Here is a 20351-nt window from a genome sequence, read left to right on the forward strand (position 1 = left end):
TTTACTAAGTCTATTCTTCTTTAGATCACACATGATAGTAATATACCTGTGACATAGCCATAACTGCTTTTTGTGGACACATGCATTTATTTCAAAAAGCTAATTCTTTTTATTTAAAAATCATTGACTCAAATGATTTTTATATAGGTTTTTATGTAAAAATCATTTACTCAAATCAACAAACTGAGGAGTGTTAAGTTTTGGTCAGTTAAGACAGTAGTAACCAGTGGTAGTCAACCTGGTCCTTACTGCCCACTAGTGGGCGTTCCAGCTTTCATGGTGGGCAATAGCGGAGCAACCAAAGTATAAATAAAAAGATAGATTTAATTATAGTAAGTTGTCTTATAAAGATTTATTCTGCCAAACTTAGCAAAAATCCGACATAAAGTACTTGGTAAGTAATTATTATTATATTCTTTAACTTGCTGTAACTCTGCTTTATAAATTTTATAAAGCAAAGTTACTTCCCTACTTTATAAATCACCATTACTGTGGAACCGGTGGGTGGTTAGAAAATTTTACTACTAACTGAGATACAAAAGTAGGCGGTAGGTATAAAAAGGTTGACTACCCCTGGTAGTAACTATGCAAGAGTCTGTGTGCAGAGTTCACAATTAGTGACTATTACCCATAGCACTGGCGGCAGGGATGCTGTCGAAAGGCTCAGCCCCACTTTGTAGAGTTGGTATAGCATTTTTAGGTCTGTCTTATATATGCAAATTCATGACTTTGCATTTGATGTGAGCGATGGAAGAGTCATAGTTGCCTGGTGAAAACTTTTAGGTTACTGCATTCAGCCAATATATCCATTTAGTATTCAAACTGTTACTGGACGCCCACAAGGGAAATCTACTGGTTTGCTTGGTCCATGGTCGAAAACATGACAAAGTGGAAGACCAAATCCCACCTCTATGTGAAAAGCTAAACTGATATTCCATATGTGAAAGATCAGTCTACTTGGTATCTCCACAAGAACAGAAACTACTGAACTTTTTGTAAACTATGAAAAACTAATCTTGTAGGACAGTGGTTTAAAAACTTATTTTGGCTGTGTAATTTTTTCTTCCAACAAATTCTTTTACAAAAGCTTAATAGACACATACACACACACATGGTTGTACGTTATATATCTATACATAAAAGATTAAAGCTACTTAAGTAGACCCGAGAGATTCAATCTCATCTATCTCTCCCAACAGTCCACTTCTCCAACTCCCAACCTTGGCATCTGTCTACCTTCACAGCACCACGGAGCAGTCTGAAAATAACAGCTTTAAGAGGAACTCTCCAAGTCAAAAGAAACTGCTAAACATTGTATTTCCTTTTTATTAAAAAGGTTAAAAATTCTGGAAACCCACCAACTCTTTCATTCTTCTGAATAGTATTTTTGAAAAAAAAAATCAGTAAAATATGCATTTAAAAAAATAAAACACTTTTCACTGTTCTTTAAATACCATTCTCTACTAAAAAGGAAACAGGTTTGCTTGCAGAAATAATTCATCAGAAATGAATAATGTGAACAAGACAAAGAAGTCAGCTTGAAGTGGTTCCCTTTGCCAAATCTGGGCCACTGTGATTATCAAAGTAAGTAATAGAATAATGTACTATAACTTTTTGAGTAAATAAGATCCTGAATCCATAGAGAAATAAACTAATAAATAGGAGAGGAAGAAAGCACTTCCTTCCATTCCACTGAATGGAAGGAATGATGGAGCTAGAAAATCTCAATCGATTTAAAATGAGTGGGTGAAAGTTTATCAAATCTTTAATTTGTATTTCAAGAATAGTTATTTGGATTAACCTTTGTTTCCCTCATTAGATAGATTATAAGCAACACTAATGTAATGTCTGCTTTCTGTCATCAGCACAGTCTCTGGCACAAACTGGGTTTTCAATAAATATTTACTGAGTATTGCCTTAGGTTAGCATTAGAAACCATCTCCGTTCTGTTCAATATCTAAGATTAAGACTGAGGACCCAGATATAGTTCGTGTGCTAACAGAAAGTGTAGTAGTGTCTATATTTGGTACTCTACCCACCATGACTCTGACCTTAACAAGGCAAACAGACTACAGAAGAGATCTTAAATCATGAACCATTCTCAGTAACTTAGAAGTTTATAAATCTATAATTCTATTTCCATTTTAAATTTCAGCCTATATTACAAGTATTAAAAGATTATAAGTATACTCATTTTAAGAAGTTCATACATAAGCACATGCACATAAATGAAAAATTTAAGGAATATATACCGAAGCCAACTACTTTTAATGAATAATATTGTGTGAAAGAATTTAATGATGAAGTTTCAAAAATCCAAGCACTATGAATTCAGGCTGTGCCAATGATGTTCTCAAATATGACTAAAATCTCAATGTGACCCAAAGTAAACTCCTAGTCAGTCCCCATAGGACAAATGTGCATCAACTTAATTCACTGCTAAACTTAGGTCAATTCAAAAAAGGTTGATAACACTTAATAAAGATTCTTTCTTTAGTACATTACAGTATCACACACCAAAAAATATTTTACTGACCTCCATGACAGTCCAAACTATTGACATTTGTTATTTGATAGCTCCCAAATAGCAACATCTATTCTATAGAGCAAACTAAGCAAGATCAACTAGTCTATTACTAAGCAAATAAAATTCATTAGTATGCTAACAATTTAATTTCTACAGATTCCATTGGACTTGAAAGCTTATTGTTAATCAACATCATAAGATGTTCTGAACTGACTCTAATTCCATAAAATCATAACATAAAAATATATTCTTAAGGCTTCCTTCTATATTTTTAAATTTATTTTCTTAAACAGTAATCAGTAGTTATAGTTCCTTAAAATCCAACTGTGCATTTAATATTCTCAAGTAACACGCTCGATAAGAGTCTTCCTAAAAGAATATACTTATAAAAAAAAAGACTTACCTAAGCAGAAGAAACCTTAGTAAGGCAATATACTCTCAATGAAATTTATTAGACTAACTAAAACTGTACTGTTATGAAGAAGAAAAAAAAATCACAAAATTTTAATTCCTCTTAGATTGTCTCTTAGTTATCTCTATTTCTTTATACCATTTTCACAAACACAAATGAAAACTACCTCATTTCTCCACAAAGCTGTACTGTACTCTTCAATCAACATTCTTTTCTAAGAAAAACAAGAACAAAATCTGCACGACCACAGATACCACACTTTTTTTTTTTCTTTCTGAAGCTGGAAATGGGGAGAGACAGACAGACTCCTGCATGTGCCCGACCGGGATCCACCCGGCACACCCACCAGGGGCAACGCTCTGCCCACCAGGGGGCGATGCTCTGCCCCTTCCGGGGAGGGGGGTCGCTCTGCCGCGACCAGAGCCACTCTAGCGCCTGGGGCAGCGGCCAAGAAGCCATCCCCAGCGCCCGGGCCATCTTTGCTCCAATGGAGCCTTGGCGCGGGAGGGGAAGAGAGAGACAGAGAGGAAGAAGGGGGGGTGGAGAAGCAAATGGGCACTTCTCCTATGTGCCCTGGCTGGGAATCAAACCCCGGGTCCCCCGCACGTCAGGCCAATGCTCTACCGCTGAGCCAACCAGCCAGGGCCTACCACACTTTTTTTTAAAAAAGGCACATTGTCATTTGACCATCCAGTAATTCATTTAAATTCATCGGCTCTCCCCCATATGATACAAAAATACAATTAGAAGACAAAGTAATGGCATAGTAAAAAGAGAGAGAGAGAGAGAGAGAGAGAAGTATGTAGGTACAGGAAGGACAGAACAAAAAGATTACTGGAGAGGGTATGCAAGGTAGGTAAGGTTAGAAAACTATTTCTTTTCTTTTTCTAGTGTTTTTATTTTTAAAAGTAAACAGTAGTAGTAAATAGCAGACTGCTGTCTTACTGGGATAGTTTACTAGAGAACACACCATTTCCAGATTACATTAGGCCTTTTGGGAAAATAATCCTCCCTGAAGTTCTTAGTGTTCCTACATGGCCAGGACTCTTGAGCAGTGAAAATTGAAATTCTTTAATGGCAGAGAATGTCTCCACCCCCCCAGAGCCTTTTTCTCCTGTTTTAACCTACAGTCCTTCCATATCTCTTAAGCAGACAGCTTAAGTTCCAGGATACAGGCTTCCCTTCCTCTTCCTCAAGAGAGAATCTGTTTATATTCCAGAGTGAAAGATTCCCAGGGTAGGTCAGTTGGTTTAGTTCTTTCTGTCTTCTCTCTCCTTCCACTTTCTCCCTCCACCCCTTCTTTCTCTATGCTCCCTTCCTTCCCCACCAAAGCAACAAGATGAGCAGGTGTGCCAGTAGCAACTACATTAGCTCCAAGTTTCATAATTTTTGAGTTAGTCTCCTATGGTGCAACCATGTGCAGAGAGGTAATCTTACCATGTTGCCCTGTGGGAAGCTAGGGAGGGGTGACCAGCAAGATGCACTGTGAATCAATGCAAGGTCTGTCCCCTAATCCAGTGTCTTCTCTTTCTATTGTGAGTGTGTATATGTGAAGTATGTACAGAACCTAGCCTGTGGCAGGTTTGCCTGCAGGCAGGGTAATATTTTAGACCCTTCACAAGTCTTAACAGGTCTCTGACCATATTTTAGGAGCAACCACTAACTTGATGAATGCTGGACAATTAGAAAATGCCCACTGTTATGAGATAGGTAGAGCTATGTTTCCCATCTACTAATTTATAAGACCAAAAATAAACAGAGGGAGAGAGAAGAGATGAGATCTGAGACTATGTTATTCTCGTAAAAACAGAATCCTACTTCACAACATTAACTATAGAAACATTTCTTTCTTCTCACTCCTTCACACTTAAATATGCCACTATGACAACAAAAAACTGATTAAAAATCCAGCTACACACAAGATAGTAAAATTCTGTAATAATTTAGACGGAATGTTCAGCTCCCTTATTCACATTCTGAGAAAACACTTGAATAGTATCAGATTTCCTTGGGACTCAAATTTTTATACTCAGCTTTAGCAAAAATTCTGTTTGTTTAGTCTTATCAAAAGATGGCAAAAAGTATATAGTCAAAAAATTCCTATAATTAAACTTATTAAATTAATTAGTTTATAATTAAACTTAAAACTAATTAAACTTATTAAATTAAATATATATATCTCCCAACTGTTTCAAAGTCCAAATATCATTTGGAAACCAATTAATACAGAGATTTGATATATCATTTTCTACAATGAAATAAATAGCTGTCAAATTAACTTTTGACAATTTAATGTAAAATATTCTGAATAGCTTCCTAGAGAATTTTTTATGATGTTATAAAAGAAAGAAAAATGATTATAAGCAAAAATTGTTTTAGTACTTCCCTGCTCTATATTACTGTTATTTAAAATATAAATAATTCTAATAGTATAAAATAAACATGTATGTAAATTAGGTTTTATTTTCAACAGAATTAAAAAAATACTGAACATACAAAGTATTTGACAAAAGTGAATACAAGTAGAAGAGTCAATACTTTTTAAATATTATTTAACCTGATAATCATATATTTACTGCAAGCTAATGCTGTATTACAAAAAAATCACATAAATAAATTATCAAATAGTCTAATGAAATCACTTCATCAGTCTGGAACACTTGATTTAACTCAGCTATATTACTACTATATGGAATCTTTCAAACAAAATTAATGACAAATTTATGTATATATAAACAAACTTTACTTTTTATGTACAATATGCATTTATGTAATGGCTAACCAGACATATAAAGCATTTATACAAAGCCCCATAGTTATAGCTATTTTTATGCAAAGCATTCTAGAGGTGTAAAACAGAACTAACAGGAATATTACACGATAATATTATTAAAAATATAGTACCTACTGAGAGAACAAAGAAACTTTTAATAGCTTCACATTTTGCAACCTAGATCATAAAGAGGTACACCAAAGACAGCAGCAATGAGACAATGAATGGAAAAGCTGATAACTTCAATAAGGGATTTATACTGATCAGACACAGAAACCGAGATACTGTATGACTACAGAGTAACAGGAAGTGGATGGAGCATGCGCTTCACTTTCCAGGGCTGAATGCTTATGTATGTTCCCTGGGGTTCCATAATGAACCTAATATAAAGAAAACCAGTTTCTGGAAAATAAAATTAGTTTTGCTGCCTTTTTTACCCCTCAGATTACACAGAACGTTTTTTTTTTTCTTTTGATCTTTTGGCTAAAGATCTGTAGACAGTCCAAGGATAGATCTAAACTTACATAGTTTATAACCTCAAAATTTCTAAACATCATATGTGACAAACCTCCACTGTGCTCTGTCCATTTTGCTATAATTCCAGAAACCAGATTACCAAATTTAAAAAGCTCAAATGCCTGAAGATATGTACAAACTTGTACATGTCTATATGTGCCGTGAGAAAACTGAATACAAATCACAGGTAGGAGTACTGGGGGTGAGGAGGAGAGAGAGAAGTCATTCATTAGCTTTTTATTTTCTTTTTACACTTTTGCATTGATTCACTTGCCACAAGAATGTTATTTCAGTAACTGAAAAATTCTCAAAGAATTAGGAAAAAAAGTAATGTCAATAACAATGAAGGAAAAATACAATACAAATATTCCATATTAAAAAGTATTCCCTTTGTGGCTGACATGTGGCAGCACACAGAGTATCGACCAGGGGCAGTGAGGTTCCAGGTTCAAAATCCCAAGATTGCCGGCTTGAGAATAGGATCATCAACATGATTCCATAGTCACTGGCTTGAGCAAGGGGTCACTGGCTCAGCTGGAGCCCCGCCCCCCAGTTAAGGCACATATGAGAAAGTAATCAATGAATAACTAACATGTCACAACTACAAGTTGATACTGTTCATCTCGCTCCCTTCCTGTCTGTCTCTCTCACGTAAAATAAAAAAAAATATTCCCTTTGCAAATGAAGAGAACATTGCAAGGTTAATAAAAATCTGTTATGCCTGACCGGGTGGTGGCGCAGTGGATAGAACGTTGGACTGGGATGCAGAAGACCCAGGTTCGAGACCCTGAGGTCGCCAGCTTGAGCACGGGCTCATCTGGTTTGAGCAAAAGCTCACCAGCTTGAACCCAAGGTCACTGGCTCCAGCAAGGGGTTACTCAGTCTGCTGAAGGCCCACGGTCAAGGCACATATGAGAAAGCAATCAAAGAACAACTAAGGTGTTGCAATGCGCAACGAAAAACTAAAGATTGATGCTTCTCATCTCTCTGTTCCTGTCTGTCTGTCTCTGTCTATCCCTCTCTCTGACTTTCTCTCTCTCTGTAAAAAATAAATAAATAAATAAAAAATAAAAATCTGTTATATATATATAGAATTTCAAGAACATAATTGAGTAATCTTATAATAAACTATTTCAGGAGAATGTAATTTTTCTGTTCTCTTAAAAATAAAAGATTTTAAAGGATTCAAATGTTTCTCCTCTAGGGCTTAATGAATAGCAATAAAATAAAAAAATAATATATCAACTTAAAATAATTGATACATGATACAAATGACGCCTGTATCATGCAAAAGAGCTAAGTCTGATGGATATCTTAAATTAGGAGAAATGAGGTAATTTAATATGTCTAACAGAAATGACTTTAACTAGATTAAACAATGTTAAGAGTAAATTTATGTAAGGAAATGTTTTTTATAAGAATATCAGCGTGCGTCCACTGATCTTTATAGCCTACAGGCAGAAAGAATCCCTCAATAAAGTAATCAAAGCAACCTTCCACGCCATTCCACGTCTCCAAGTTGTTTACCCTCAACCTAAACATTTAACTTGCCACAGAACTCAAGAATACTGTCCTAATTTTCCTCGAGGCTGGTTGCTGCCCAATCCTTTAAGAACAGATTCAGACTTATGAAGACTCCTATATTGCTCATTTACTTATTCAGCAAACACTATCTGAGCACCAACTGTGAGCCAGGTACTGGTGAGGCCAGGAAAACACAGTGATGGGCAAAACCAGAGTCAGGCCCTTCAAGGGACTTACAATCTTATAATGAAAAGAGGCATTATAATCAAAAACAGCCAGGAAAAAAAAAAGAGATAAAAATGTAGCTAGAAATGTGAAGACATATACCATGTTATTAGAGTTAATGAGAGGGAGATGACAGAGCCAGGGAAGTTAAAAATAAAAACGGCTTCTCAAAGAAAACTGAAACCTGAAGGGTTAGTAGAGGACAACTAAGTGGAGAGTAAGTATTGAGACAGAAGAGACAAGTCACACCAAAGCTCCAGAGGTAAACAGAGGAGCATCTCCAGGATGAGGGTCTTAAAGAAGGTGAGGGTGGTGGGTCCACAGGGAGAAAGGGGTCTATGGTAAACACGGCATACTGCTTTTGAGATCTCGTTTATAAAATATGGGTGAGAGCAGACGTATTGTGGCCAGAAAGGACCTGGAGAGCAGTAACGACAGTTTCTGACTTCTCCAGGTTTTCTTACCTGTGTCTAACAAATACCTGTATTTTTTTTTTTTTTTGTATTTTTCTGAAGTGAGAAGCAGGGGGTGGGGCGGGAAGACAGACAGATTCCCACATGTGACCAATCGGGATCCACCCAGCATGCTCACCAGGGGGTGATGCTTGGCTCCTCTGGGGTGTTGTTGCTCTGCTGCAATCAGAGCCATTCTAGCACCTGAGGCAGAGGCCATGGAGCCATCCTCAGCACCCAGGCCAACTTAGCTCCCAAGGAGCCTTGGCTGCAGGAGGGGAAGAGAGAGAGATGGAGAGGAAGGAGAGGGGGAGGGGTGGAAAAGCAGATGGGCGCTTCTTCTGTGTGCCCTGGCTGGGAATTGAACCCAGGACTTCCACACGCTTGGCCGACACTCTACCACTGAGCCAAGCAGCCAGGGCCACAAATACCTGTATTTTTGAAATTATTCTAAGTTAGAAACTAGCAAAAGTATGAATTTTGTGTGTCTTACTTTGAATAATTCAACTTTCCGTATTATATATATGTATGTGTGTCTATATACATATTTTTAACTTATGTGGTAAATAGTAAACATGCCCTATGACCTCTAATTCCAGCCCTACTACAAAACTAGTTTTACAGCTTGTGTTCACTAAACAAATAAATGATAATATAAATATAGTGTACTTTTCTTTACACAATTGTGCCATATATAGGACAGCTTGGGTTTTCACTGACTAGAACATGGATTTTTTTTTTTTTAACAGAGACAGATCATCAGAGAGAGAGAGACAGATATGGACAGACAGACAGACAGGAAGAGATGAGAAGCATCAATTTTTCATTGTGGCTCCTTAGTTGTTCACTGATTGCTTTCTCATATGTACCTTGACTAGGGGGCTACAGCAGAGCAAGTGACGCCTTGCTCAAGCCAACAACCTTGGGCTTTAAGCCAGCAACCTTTGGGCTCAAGCCAGTGACCTTGGAATCATGTGTATGATTCCACGCTCAAGCCAGCAACCCCATACTCATGCTCAAGCTGGTGAGCCTGCACTCAAGCCGGATGAGCCCGCGCTCAAGCTGGTGAGCTCAAGGTTTCAAACCTGGGTACTCCGCGTCCCAGTCTGACACTCTATCTACTGCACCACTGCCAGGTACATGGTTATCTTTTAAGCCTAATTCATATAGCTCAACCTTATTTCTTTTAAAGGTCACAAGTAGCATTTTATTATATCAATGTGATATAATTTATCAAACTATTTCTTTTGTTAGATGTTGGGTTGTTTCCAATATATATTACATTAACAAGTAGGCTTCAGTGAATACTAGTATTAATATTCTATTTGTGCTATTATTTCCATATGTTAGACACAGGAGAAAAGGGTAACAGAGTTAAAGGAATGAGTGAGGTCCAAGGCAAGAGGCGAAGGGGCCTCTAATTAAAGGACAAGGAATGGAATGATGTATCTAGCTATGGGGAGGGACTCGAGTGTTTTTCTGGCTGGGGAGAAAAAGAAGCGCTAACTAAAGACGTTTAAGCATGAAAGCCTCTACTTTCATTCAGGAAAAAGCATTGTTATATAAGGATGAGGCATGACAGGATGGGAAAGGGTGAGGAAGAAGTCTAATGAAGTCTGGAAACAATCACTGTAGGAAAAAAGAAGAAAAGCTGCTGAGGAGTTACAGGGTAATCCCAACAGTGCAGTTGAATTCAGTCCATGAAGTATGCAGCCCGAGTCTCCGTCACTGTAGAATCTCTGCTCGTGTTTAGCAGTCTGGTTGGAAGCACAGACATCACTTGATTTATGGTTGAAATTGTGCCAGGTAGTCAGGGGATAAGTTAAGATTATTAACAAAAGAAAAACTGGTTCAAGAGTCTACGTTATTGAGAGAAAAAATGTAGCCAGAAGAATATGAATCAAAGACAACAGTTTATCTTGAGAGTCAACAAATTAGAATTCTTGATTAGGTTGAAAAAACTCCTGTTCACTATTATCCATACATGTACAAGTTAATAACAAACATAATTTTAATAATCACTGGTATTCTAAGACAGTGGTCCCCAACCTTTTTTGGGCCACGGACTGGTTTAATGTCAGAAAATATTTTCACAGACCGGCCTTTAGGGTGGGATGGATAAATCTATCACGTGACCTAGAAAAGTGTCAAGAGTGAGTCTTAGATGGATGTAACAGAGGAAATCTGGTCATTTTTAAAAAATAAAACATCGTTCAGACTTAAATATAAATAAAACGGAAATAATGTAAGTTATTTATTCTTTCTCTGCAGACCGGTACCAAATGGCCCGCGGACCGGTACGGGTCCACGGCCCGGGGCCTGGGGACCACTGTTCTAAGATATCTTTCCACTTAATTAAAAGAGGAGCTAACAGAAAATAATCACAAGGCATTGGTGAATCTACTAATTTTGGTTCGGACTACCATATTTATGAATAACCACAGAAGTCTAAAACTAGAAACAACATGCACATGTCCCTTTTAAACGCCTGCACACTATCCTGGCCCCTCAGCCTGGCCCCACAGCTTGCCCACTCAGCCTGGCTTCTCAGCATCCCCACTAGCCTGGCCACTCAGCCTGCCCACTCAGTCTGGCCCGTCAGCCAGCCCACACCACATGGCCACTCAGCCTGGCACCTGAGTTTGCCCACTCACCTTGCCACTCAGCCTGACCACTTTACATAGCCCTACAGCATTGTACCTCAGCCTGGCCCCTCAGCCTGCCCACTAAGCCTGGCCCCTCAGCCTGCTCACTCAGTCTGCCCACTCATTCTGTCTCAACTGGCCCACTCAGACTGGCCACTCGGTCTGGCCCACTTAACCTGGCCCCTCAGGCTGGCCGCTCAACTTGGCCCCTCCACCTGGCCACTCAGCCTGGCCCATCAGCCTTTCACCTCAGCCTGAACACTCAGCCTGCCCACTCAGCCTGGCCCCTCAGCCTGGCCACTCAACCTAGCCCCTCATACTGCCCACTCAGCCTGGCCCCTGAGCCTGGCCTTTTTCTGTCTATTAACATACTCTTTTTTTTTGCTCTCTATTAACATGTCGGTGCTTACATGTCTGGTCTTTGATGATCACAGGGCCAACAGTGGTAAAGGTTGGCTGATGCCTGCAGCATTGACAGCTTTGACTCTGAATTCATGTTCCCCACCCTCTATGAGGTCTTCAACAGTAAATTCCAGCTCTTCCACATCACGCCTATTGCACTGTTCCCATGTTTCTTTCTTTTTCCCAGCAGGGTCCCAGGCAAGGCACTGAACAATATAGTGGGTGACAGGGGATCCTCCCTCATTCTTTGGGGGTTTCCATGGCAGGTGTACTGTGCTCTTTGTTGTGAGGCCAATCTTGAGTTTAATCGGAGGATCAGGAGGATCTTTAAAAATAGTTAAAGAAGGTAGTGTTGTTTATAACTATACTTTTTTCAAATTTGAGATGTTATTTTAATCATAGATTTAAAAACTTACATATCGATCTCTGGCAGTGGTCCTCTGAATGGTTTCCACAGGTGCACCGATACCAAAGCGGTTTTCTGCACTGATGCGGAAGAAGTACTGCTGATCACAGATGAGATCAGGAACTACAAATGAGGTGCTGCCACAGTTTGGATTGACTTTAGTCCAGGCTTTCCCATCCAGTCTTCTTCTCAATAACATAGCCTTTGATCCTGTCTCCCCCATCATCATCCGGAATCTTCCATGAAAGTCTGCAACTACCCCTTGTGACATCACTGACTTTCAGATCTTTGGGTGGCCCTGGTACATCTGTTGAATTCATATTACAATATAAGCAACATTGCTTTTTAAACATAATTTGTTCTTATTTCACAGTAACTTTGTGTGTGTGTGTGTGTGTGTGTGTCAGAGACAGAGAGAGTCAGAGAGAGGGACAGATAGGGACAGACAGACAGGAAGAGAGATAAGAAACATCAATTCTTCATTGCAGCTCCTTAGTTGTTCATTGATTGATTTCTCACATGTGCCTTGACCGGGGGGGGGGGGCTACAGCAGACTGAGTGACCCCTTGCTCAAGCCAGCGACCTTGGGCTCAAGTTGGTGAGCCTTGCTCAAATCAGATAAGCCCGTGCTCAAGCTGGCAACCTCGGGGTCTCGAACCTGGGTCCTCCACATCCCAGTCCAATGCTCTATCCACTGCACCACTGCCTGGTCAGGCTCCATAGTAACTTTTAAAGTCTTCCTTACCCATGACTTTAACTCTGCAGCTTGCAGTCTTTTGTGCTGCTTTGTTCTTGGCTGTGATGCTGTATTTGCCCGAATGAGATTGTCTGCACTCTGGAATAATAATTACTGATGAGTTTTCAGCAGTCTCCAGCTGTAAAAAAACAAACAAACCAACCCCCCAAAACACGGTAGTTAGACATTGAATGAAATAATAGCAGTATTGAAATTAACTAGATTCTGAATCATTTCAACTTTATTATTACCTGTACATCTTCAGGTATATCGTGAACTCTATCATGTTAGAAAAGAAGATCATCAGTTGTAATATAAATATTCCTTAGTGTGATTCAAAGGGAGACACAGAAAATCACTTTTTTTTTTTTTTTACCTTTATTGCCTTCTTCGCCTTTCCATCAAATTCCCAAGATGATTTTGGTGTTGGATGTCCCTTGATGACAACAGGAATTTTAATCAGTGAGCCAGCTTTACAAACCAGACAGTCCTGTGCTCCAATGTCAATGTAAACTTCTGGTACCTCTGTAACACCAGGAATAATGTAACAGAATTCAGCTCACCATACTTAAAAAATGTAATTTACATATCTTCAGTCAATTAATCAAGTTCATAATAAAATCAAAAGATGAATACATAAATGGAATAGGGACTAGTACCTTGAATATCAGTGGCAATGGTCTCTCCAGTCGTATCGCTTGGTTCAGATTCACCAGCTTCACTGACAGCTTTCACTCTGAACTTGTACTTTCTGAGTTCTTTCAAATTCGGCACCACACATTCACAGGCAGTTAGAAGCGCATCTGGTTCATTTACTCTTTTCCAATCAGTAGTACCTTCTTCTTGCATTTCTACAATGTATCCCTTAATTGGACTGCCACCGTCTTTGGCTGGAGGTTTCCATGCTAGTGAGATGCTTGACTTGATCTTTTACCTCTGGGCAGGAAGGTGGCCCAGATAAATCTAGTAAGAAAAAAAACACAAAGTTTAAAGCTAATGGAATACTAGTTTTACATATACTAGGAATGTCTTACTATAAATGATCATATCTTATTTTCATCTATGAGAATACTAAAACAGGAATGCCAAAAGAATAGATCACCTTTTAGAGAAGAGAAATATCAGAAATAGTCTATTTTCACTAACATTAATGCCAAAACGTCCTTGGTGGGCATGCTGGGTAGATCCTGGTCGGGTGCATGCAGGAGTCTGACTGCCTCCCTGCTTCTAACTGGAAAAATACAAAATTAATTAATTAATTAATTAATCTACAAGAAAAATGGGTACTGAGATTTACTGTAAAATTGAATATGGGCCATATAAAGAAGACTAAAATTACCTTCTACAATCAGTTTAGCTATGGAGGTCTTTTCTTTACTTCCCAAATATCAAACACAGGTGTATTCACCAGCATCGGAAAGTTAAATGTCAATGATATGCAGCTTCTGTCTTTACCATCCGCAATGAATCTGTGCTTTGGGCTCTCACAGATACTGCTGCCATCTTTCATCCAGGTTGTAATTGCAGTGGAGGGGGAGACTAGACATTCAAAGATCGCAGAAGAGCCAACTGACTCTGCTTCCGTCAAGACAATCTCTTTGATTTCTTTGACAAATTTGAGCAGCACAGCCTTCAGCTGGTAGGTAAATGGGGCCTCATCAGGTGGCTTCTCTCCACCACTTCCTGATCTCAACTTTTTCCTTCAGCTTCTATTGGAGAAGGTGTCTTTTTGGCTACACCTAAACAAAATAAAATTAAAAATTGATTTGGGATTTCCAGAAGGGTTGGAAAGTGCATATTTGGCTTCCTGCTGGATGAAACCAGTGATAGAACAATTAGAAGACAAAACAGAAAATGGAAGGCTATGTGATTGAAAGGTCAATTCAATATACTACCCTCTTCCAGATGGAAATATGAGATAGTATGAGGAATCTGTGAATAATAAATGCTCTTCATTTTCTCAAGTTTTCAACCCAAATAATGTCCAGATTAATATGTAATTATTTTATTGGTCATGTAGAACTATCATGTATATGAAGAATGAAGCTAAGAATGTATATGGTTCATTATACTAAAATATTGTTGGCTATATATGTAGTACCTACTTGGATGATATTAGAGGTGTATTGTTTGAAATATCAGAAGACAGACATACTAGCTCTAGCAGAGTCAATTAGGAACAGCAAAGATAGCCCTGGCCAGGTGGCTCAGTGGATAGAGAGTGTCGGTCTGGTGTATGGACTTCCTGGGTTTGCTTCTCTCTCTCTTCCCCTTTGGCAGCCAGGGGCTCTATTAGTTCAAGCATTGGCACCAGTGCTGAGGATGGCTTGGTTGATTCAAGCATCGGCCCTAGATGGGAGTTGCAGGGTGCATGCAGGAGTCTATCTCTCTATCTCCCCTCCTCACTTGAAAAAAAAGAATAGCAAAGATCTTTATATAATTTGAAAAACTTTTCCCGTTGAATGTAAAATTACCCTTGAATAAAAAGTTTCCCAGAGTGATAGCGTACAATTCAGGTTACAGGGAAATGAATTTTACCTTTGATAGGACCTTTCGGCTTGGCAGCTTTCTCTTTAGGTGTTTTGGCCTCTGAAATAAAAAAGAAAACTCAACATTTAAACAATTCTCAGACTCATTCATACTTAGTAAACCTGTGAGGAGAATCATGTTCTTTATTATAAATATTAACACATAAAGGGAAATTGCTTTTATTTCTATGACTTCTATGAAAAATAGACATTTCTTTTCTTTTTAAAAATTTTTCCATTGATTTGAGAGAGACAGAGAAAGAGAGGAAGTAACTTCCTTAGTCAATTTCAGAAATAGAAAAAAAACTGAGAGAGAAAGGGGAAGAGGGAGAGAGAAAGAGAAGCATCAACTCATTGTTCTACTTAATTGTTCCATTACGTTGTTCACTCACTCATTGCTTCTCATATGTACCCGGACCTGGCATTGAACCCACAACATTGGCATGCTGGGACAACACTCTATCCACTGAGAAACCCAGCCAGGGCCAAGAATAGACATTTCTAATAGATATTTTTGGTATTTCCAAGAGGCATATTCTGAAGACAATGTGACTAAGCTAAACTGCCAACATATTTAGGGTTAAAAAGTTATTTTCAGCAAGTGCCTTTATTCTTCTTTCATTTCTACAAGGCTCACTCTTGCCTTGTGAGGAAGAGTTTACGCTTACCTAGCTATGCAAAGTATTGTATCTGTTTACTTATGTGCTGGTTATGTGAAGCAAGGATATGTTTTTATCAACAAGGAGTCAGTGTAGGAAAAGGGGAAATAATTTAAAAGTCACCTAAAGCCTTTTTTTTTTTAAACTGGGCAGACAAATGCAGGCAAGATTAAGGGGGAAAAAAGGTCTATGAGCCACATATATATGGATTCCTTTGAAGATTTCCCCTATTTATACAACAAACTAAAGGAGAAGAAAGGAGGTTCCTATATTTAGACTATAATTCAATTATTAATGCATGGGGAGTATAAACTGTAGAATCAATTTTCTAGCTTTGGCCTCTGCGAATGCAAGAAAAGCTTTATTTTTATACATAATTGACTCAATGACAGTTGCCATTTTTCCTGAACTAATAGAAGGTATCACATTGAAATTATAAATTTAAAAAATAAGAATAATGTCCAAATCATAAATATCAGTGATAAACTATATTAAAATAAATGCTAAAATTATGCTATAGCCAAAGCATATAACATACTGTATCATTTCATTAAATACAATAAAACCCCAAACATTTCTATAGGGCTTACTGTGTGCCAAGCACTGTGCTAAGTGCTTTATATATATTTATTTACTGCTCTCAGTAATCCAACAGGGCAAATATAATCATTATTCTTAATTTACATAGTAAGAAATTAAAATGTAAAGAGAGTTAGTTACTAGTCAAAGACCAAATAATTAGGATGAGTATTTATCAATGACCAAAACACATTAAATCATTTCTGGTTTTGAGATTATCACTTAAGTAATGAACTACTAATAGCACTTTAAGTTTGTACCTGAGATAATTATGTCACTTAGTACATTTAAGAAAATCAGTCCTGGCTGTCTGACTCAGTGGATAGAGCGTTGGCCTGATGTATGGACATTCCAGGTTCGATTCCCAGTCACAGGAGAAGAAATGACCATCTGCTTTTCTACCTCTCCCTCTCCCCCTTCTCTCCCTCTATGTCTTTTACAGCCAGTGTATTGATTGGTTCAAGTGTCAGCGCTAGGTGCTGAGGATAGCTCGGTTGGTCCAAGTGTCAGACTCAGGCACTAAGAATAGCTCAGTTGATTTGAGCATTGGCCCCAGACACAGGTTGCTGGGTGGATCTTAGGGTATATGCGAAGGTCTGTCTCACTAGCTCCTTTCCTCTCACTTAAAAAAAAGAAAATTATTACTGATCTAAATTCTTATATAGATTTCAAGGCTGAACTATGCACTTTTTTTATTGTGGTAAAATATATCTACCATAAAATTTACCATTTTAACCATTTTAAAATATGCAATTCAGTTGCATTAGGTACATTCACAATATTATGCAGCCATCAACACTCTCTATCTCCAGAACATTTTCATTATCCCAATTTCTCATTTTAAGAAATGAAAAACGAACAAGACCAGGTGGTGCTGCAGTAGATAGTGTGTCGGACTGGGATGCAGAGGACCCAGGTTCAAAACCCTGAGATAGCCTGACCTGTGGTGGCGCAGTGGATAAAGCATCGACCTGGAAATGCTGAGGTCACCGGTTTGAAACCCTGGGCTTGCCTGATCAAGGCACATATGGGAGTTGATGCTTCCTGCTCCTCCCCCCTTCTCTCTCTCTGTTTCTTTCTCTCTTCTCTCTCTTTCTCCTTTCTAAAATGAATAAATAAAATAAAAATAAAATTTAAAACAAAACAAAAACCCTGAGATCACCAGTTTGAGTGTGGGCTCATCTGGCTTGATGTGGGCTCATCAGCTTGAGTGCGGGTTTCTGGCTTGAGCGTGGGATCATAGACATCACCCTATGGTCCCTGGCTTGAAGCCCAAGGTCACTGTTTTGAGCTCAAGGTCACTGGCTTGAGCAAGGGGTCACTCACTCTGCTGGAGCCCCCCAGTCAAGGCACATATGAGAAAGCAATCAATGAACAGCTAAAGCACCACAATGAAGAACTGATGCTTCTCATCTCTCTCCCTTCCTGTCTGTCTCTCTCTGTCCCTCTCTCTCTGTCACTGTCTTTCTCACTAAGAGAGAGAGAGAGAGAGAGAAAGAGAGAGAGAGAGAAAGAGAGAAATGATTCCTACAGGGAACATGAGAAATCTGAGGCTCCATAGGATTTCTGTATGCATGTCTTTTTCTTTCATTTTTTTTAAAGACTTTATTCATATTAGGGAGAAGAGACAGATGATAGACAGATAGATAGATAGATGGGAGGGAGGAGCAGGAAGCATCAACTCCCATATGTGTCTTGACCAGGCAAACCCAGGGTTTCAAACCAGTGACCTCAGTGTTCCAGATTGATGCTTTATTCACTATGTGATCATAGGTCAACCTGTATGCATGTCCTCAGGAAATGTCTGTCTCCTTAGTTTTAGTCAACCTTGAACATATTCATTACTTACTCTCAAAAGCATATAAGGAAATGGTGCATCACTAGGATGTACATTCCAATCAAAACAATATGAACCATTAGGTGAGAAATTAGGTGGTAAAAGATATCAGATGAAGAAAGATTAATCAAGAATTTATATTGCCCTGCCAGTGGTGGTGCAGTGGATAGAGCGTCAACCTGGAACACTGAGGTCGCTGGTTTGAAACTCCGGGTTTGCCCAGTCAAGGCACATACAAGAAAAAATCAATGAAAACTCAAGTGAAGCAATTACAAGTTGATGCTTCTCTCTCTCTTTTCCCCCTTTCTAAAATCAATAAATAAAATCTCTAAAAAAAAGAATTTATAAACCCCCACAGTTGAAATGATGCCTGGTTTCAACATAATGAGGACTTACATTCAAGCATGAATACTTTTATTAAGTCATCAAAACAAACAACAAGAAAACTACAGAAAAATTACCTTTCTCTCCAACTACTAATACTGTCCCAGGGGCAGTGATAGGGGTTGGAGCAGGCTCCACGGGAGGTGGTTTGATTGTTTTCACTTCTGTAAGAAGATATCATTGCATTATTGTATACGTTTGTCACTTCCTAAAACCTATTTTGAGGCTTATATGCTTCTTCTGATGTAACCTGAAAATGTTCAAATATCTAGTTCTTCAGAGAATATTTTCTAACTATAATATAATCCATATATAATACAATAATATATTCTATATTTATTATATTAAATAAAATGTAATGATATATTGCAACAGAAATCATTTGCTGTGCACTGACATTTTCTTATAAACTACACATTATTCATGTAAAACATGAAGAAATATGCTGTTGGCATTGAGAATAAGCTTGCTCACCTGGTTCAGGCTTTGGTTTGGGTTCCGATCAGGGAGAGGTATTGCTGGCTTTATTTTAAGCACTAAAAAGTCCACAACAATAAGCAGGTTAACACAGTATTTTTAAAGTTTTTCACAAAGTCAAAACAAAATTAGGCAGACAAGTCTTGGGAGATACTAAAATTGATATACACAGTCACCTAATCAAGAATTTAATCTAAGTTCATTTGTATTTTAAACAAAATATTTGGAAAATATTAGAAGGCAATTTTATTGGTCCTGGTGGTGTTGTTCATCTCACTGATCATAAATATATATATTTTTCCCTAGGGTTTAAAACTTAGTAATTTATTTAAAAGGGGATGATCATTAGCCAATTGCACATAAGAGTGACACGGTCAAGACAGTTAAGCTGACTAGATTAAAGGTCACATGTTCAAATTGTAATGCCAGTGTAACGATATTTTAAATGCTGTATATTTGCATTTTTAGAAACCATTAAGAAAGTGTCAGTAAGTTTGTACCTTTTGCTGGTTCAGGAATTTTCTATTCTGCTTTTGTGACTGTGGCTAGAGGTGCTTCAGCCTCTTCAGCAGCTTTGGGAGGTGGTTCTGGTACTTGAAGATAATAAGGTTATTTTCTAGTGTTAGTGTAATACTTAGAAATCAACCGATATGAAATAACTAGATCAAATTGTTTTTCAAAAACTCAACTGATGGCATTTTATATCTCTAAATCAATAAAAATAAAAAAATTAAAAACCTATATTCAATCAATTAATTTCTATTTCATTTTGACTCTGCCTTAATTTTCCTTATTTCATCCACTTCTTCCCTTTAGTTCCCCTTTCCAAGTCACTTTCATAATAGTTACCAATACCTTTCATCATAAGCTAATGATTAAAAAAACCACTTAAAAGCCCCCAAATTTTAAGAAACTTTTGCTGACACCCTCCCATGATGTTATTCTGCAGTCAACCTGATTCTTTCACAGTCATTTCTATTAAAAGAACTCAAGTAGCAAAGCAATCATAACAGTAAAGTGCAGGAAAATACATGAACAGATTTGAGAATTACTACAAAAATGTCTCTCTAAGGAAAGCAGACAATGAAAAACACAGATGGGATATGAAGCCATGTTTGTAGCTAACTCCACTTATGTTTACAAGATAAACCTTTTGTTAAATGTCCATTCTGTTAAAAGACAATATCACAGATTGTTACTGAGATTTCTACCTGTAGGTTTTTTCATTTTTTCTACTTTTTAAGGTTCTACTTTAGGCTCTTCTTCTTC

The 20351-nt window shown here is 38.0% G+C and overlaps 1 protein-coding gene across 1 annotated transcript in view; it reads right to left on the bottom strand.

Moving 5' to 3' along the window:
- Positions 1-8650: 8650 nt before the first annotated feature.
- The window catches only part of LOC136306377 (titin-like), a 39708-nt gene continuing 28007 nt past the window's right edge, over positions 8651-20351 (bottom strand). The window contains exon 7 of the mRNA XM_066232941.1: positions 8651-8697. Within this exon, the coding sequence (XP_066089038.1) occupies positions 8660-8697 (38 nt within the window). The 3' untranslated portion in view covers positions 8651-8659. The remainder of the gene's footprint in view (positions 8698-20351) is intronic.

The sequence above is a fragment of the Saccopteryx bilineata genome, chromosome 5 (assembly GCF_036850765.1).
Source record: "Saccopteryx bilineata isolate mSacBil1 chromosome 5, mSacBil1_pri_phased_curated, whole genome shotgun sequence".
Classification (NCBI taxonomy): domain Eukaryota; kingdom Metazoa; phylum Chordata; class Mammalia; order Chiroptera; family Emballonuridae; genus Saccopteryx; species Saccopteryx bilineata.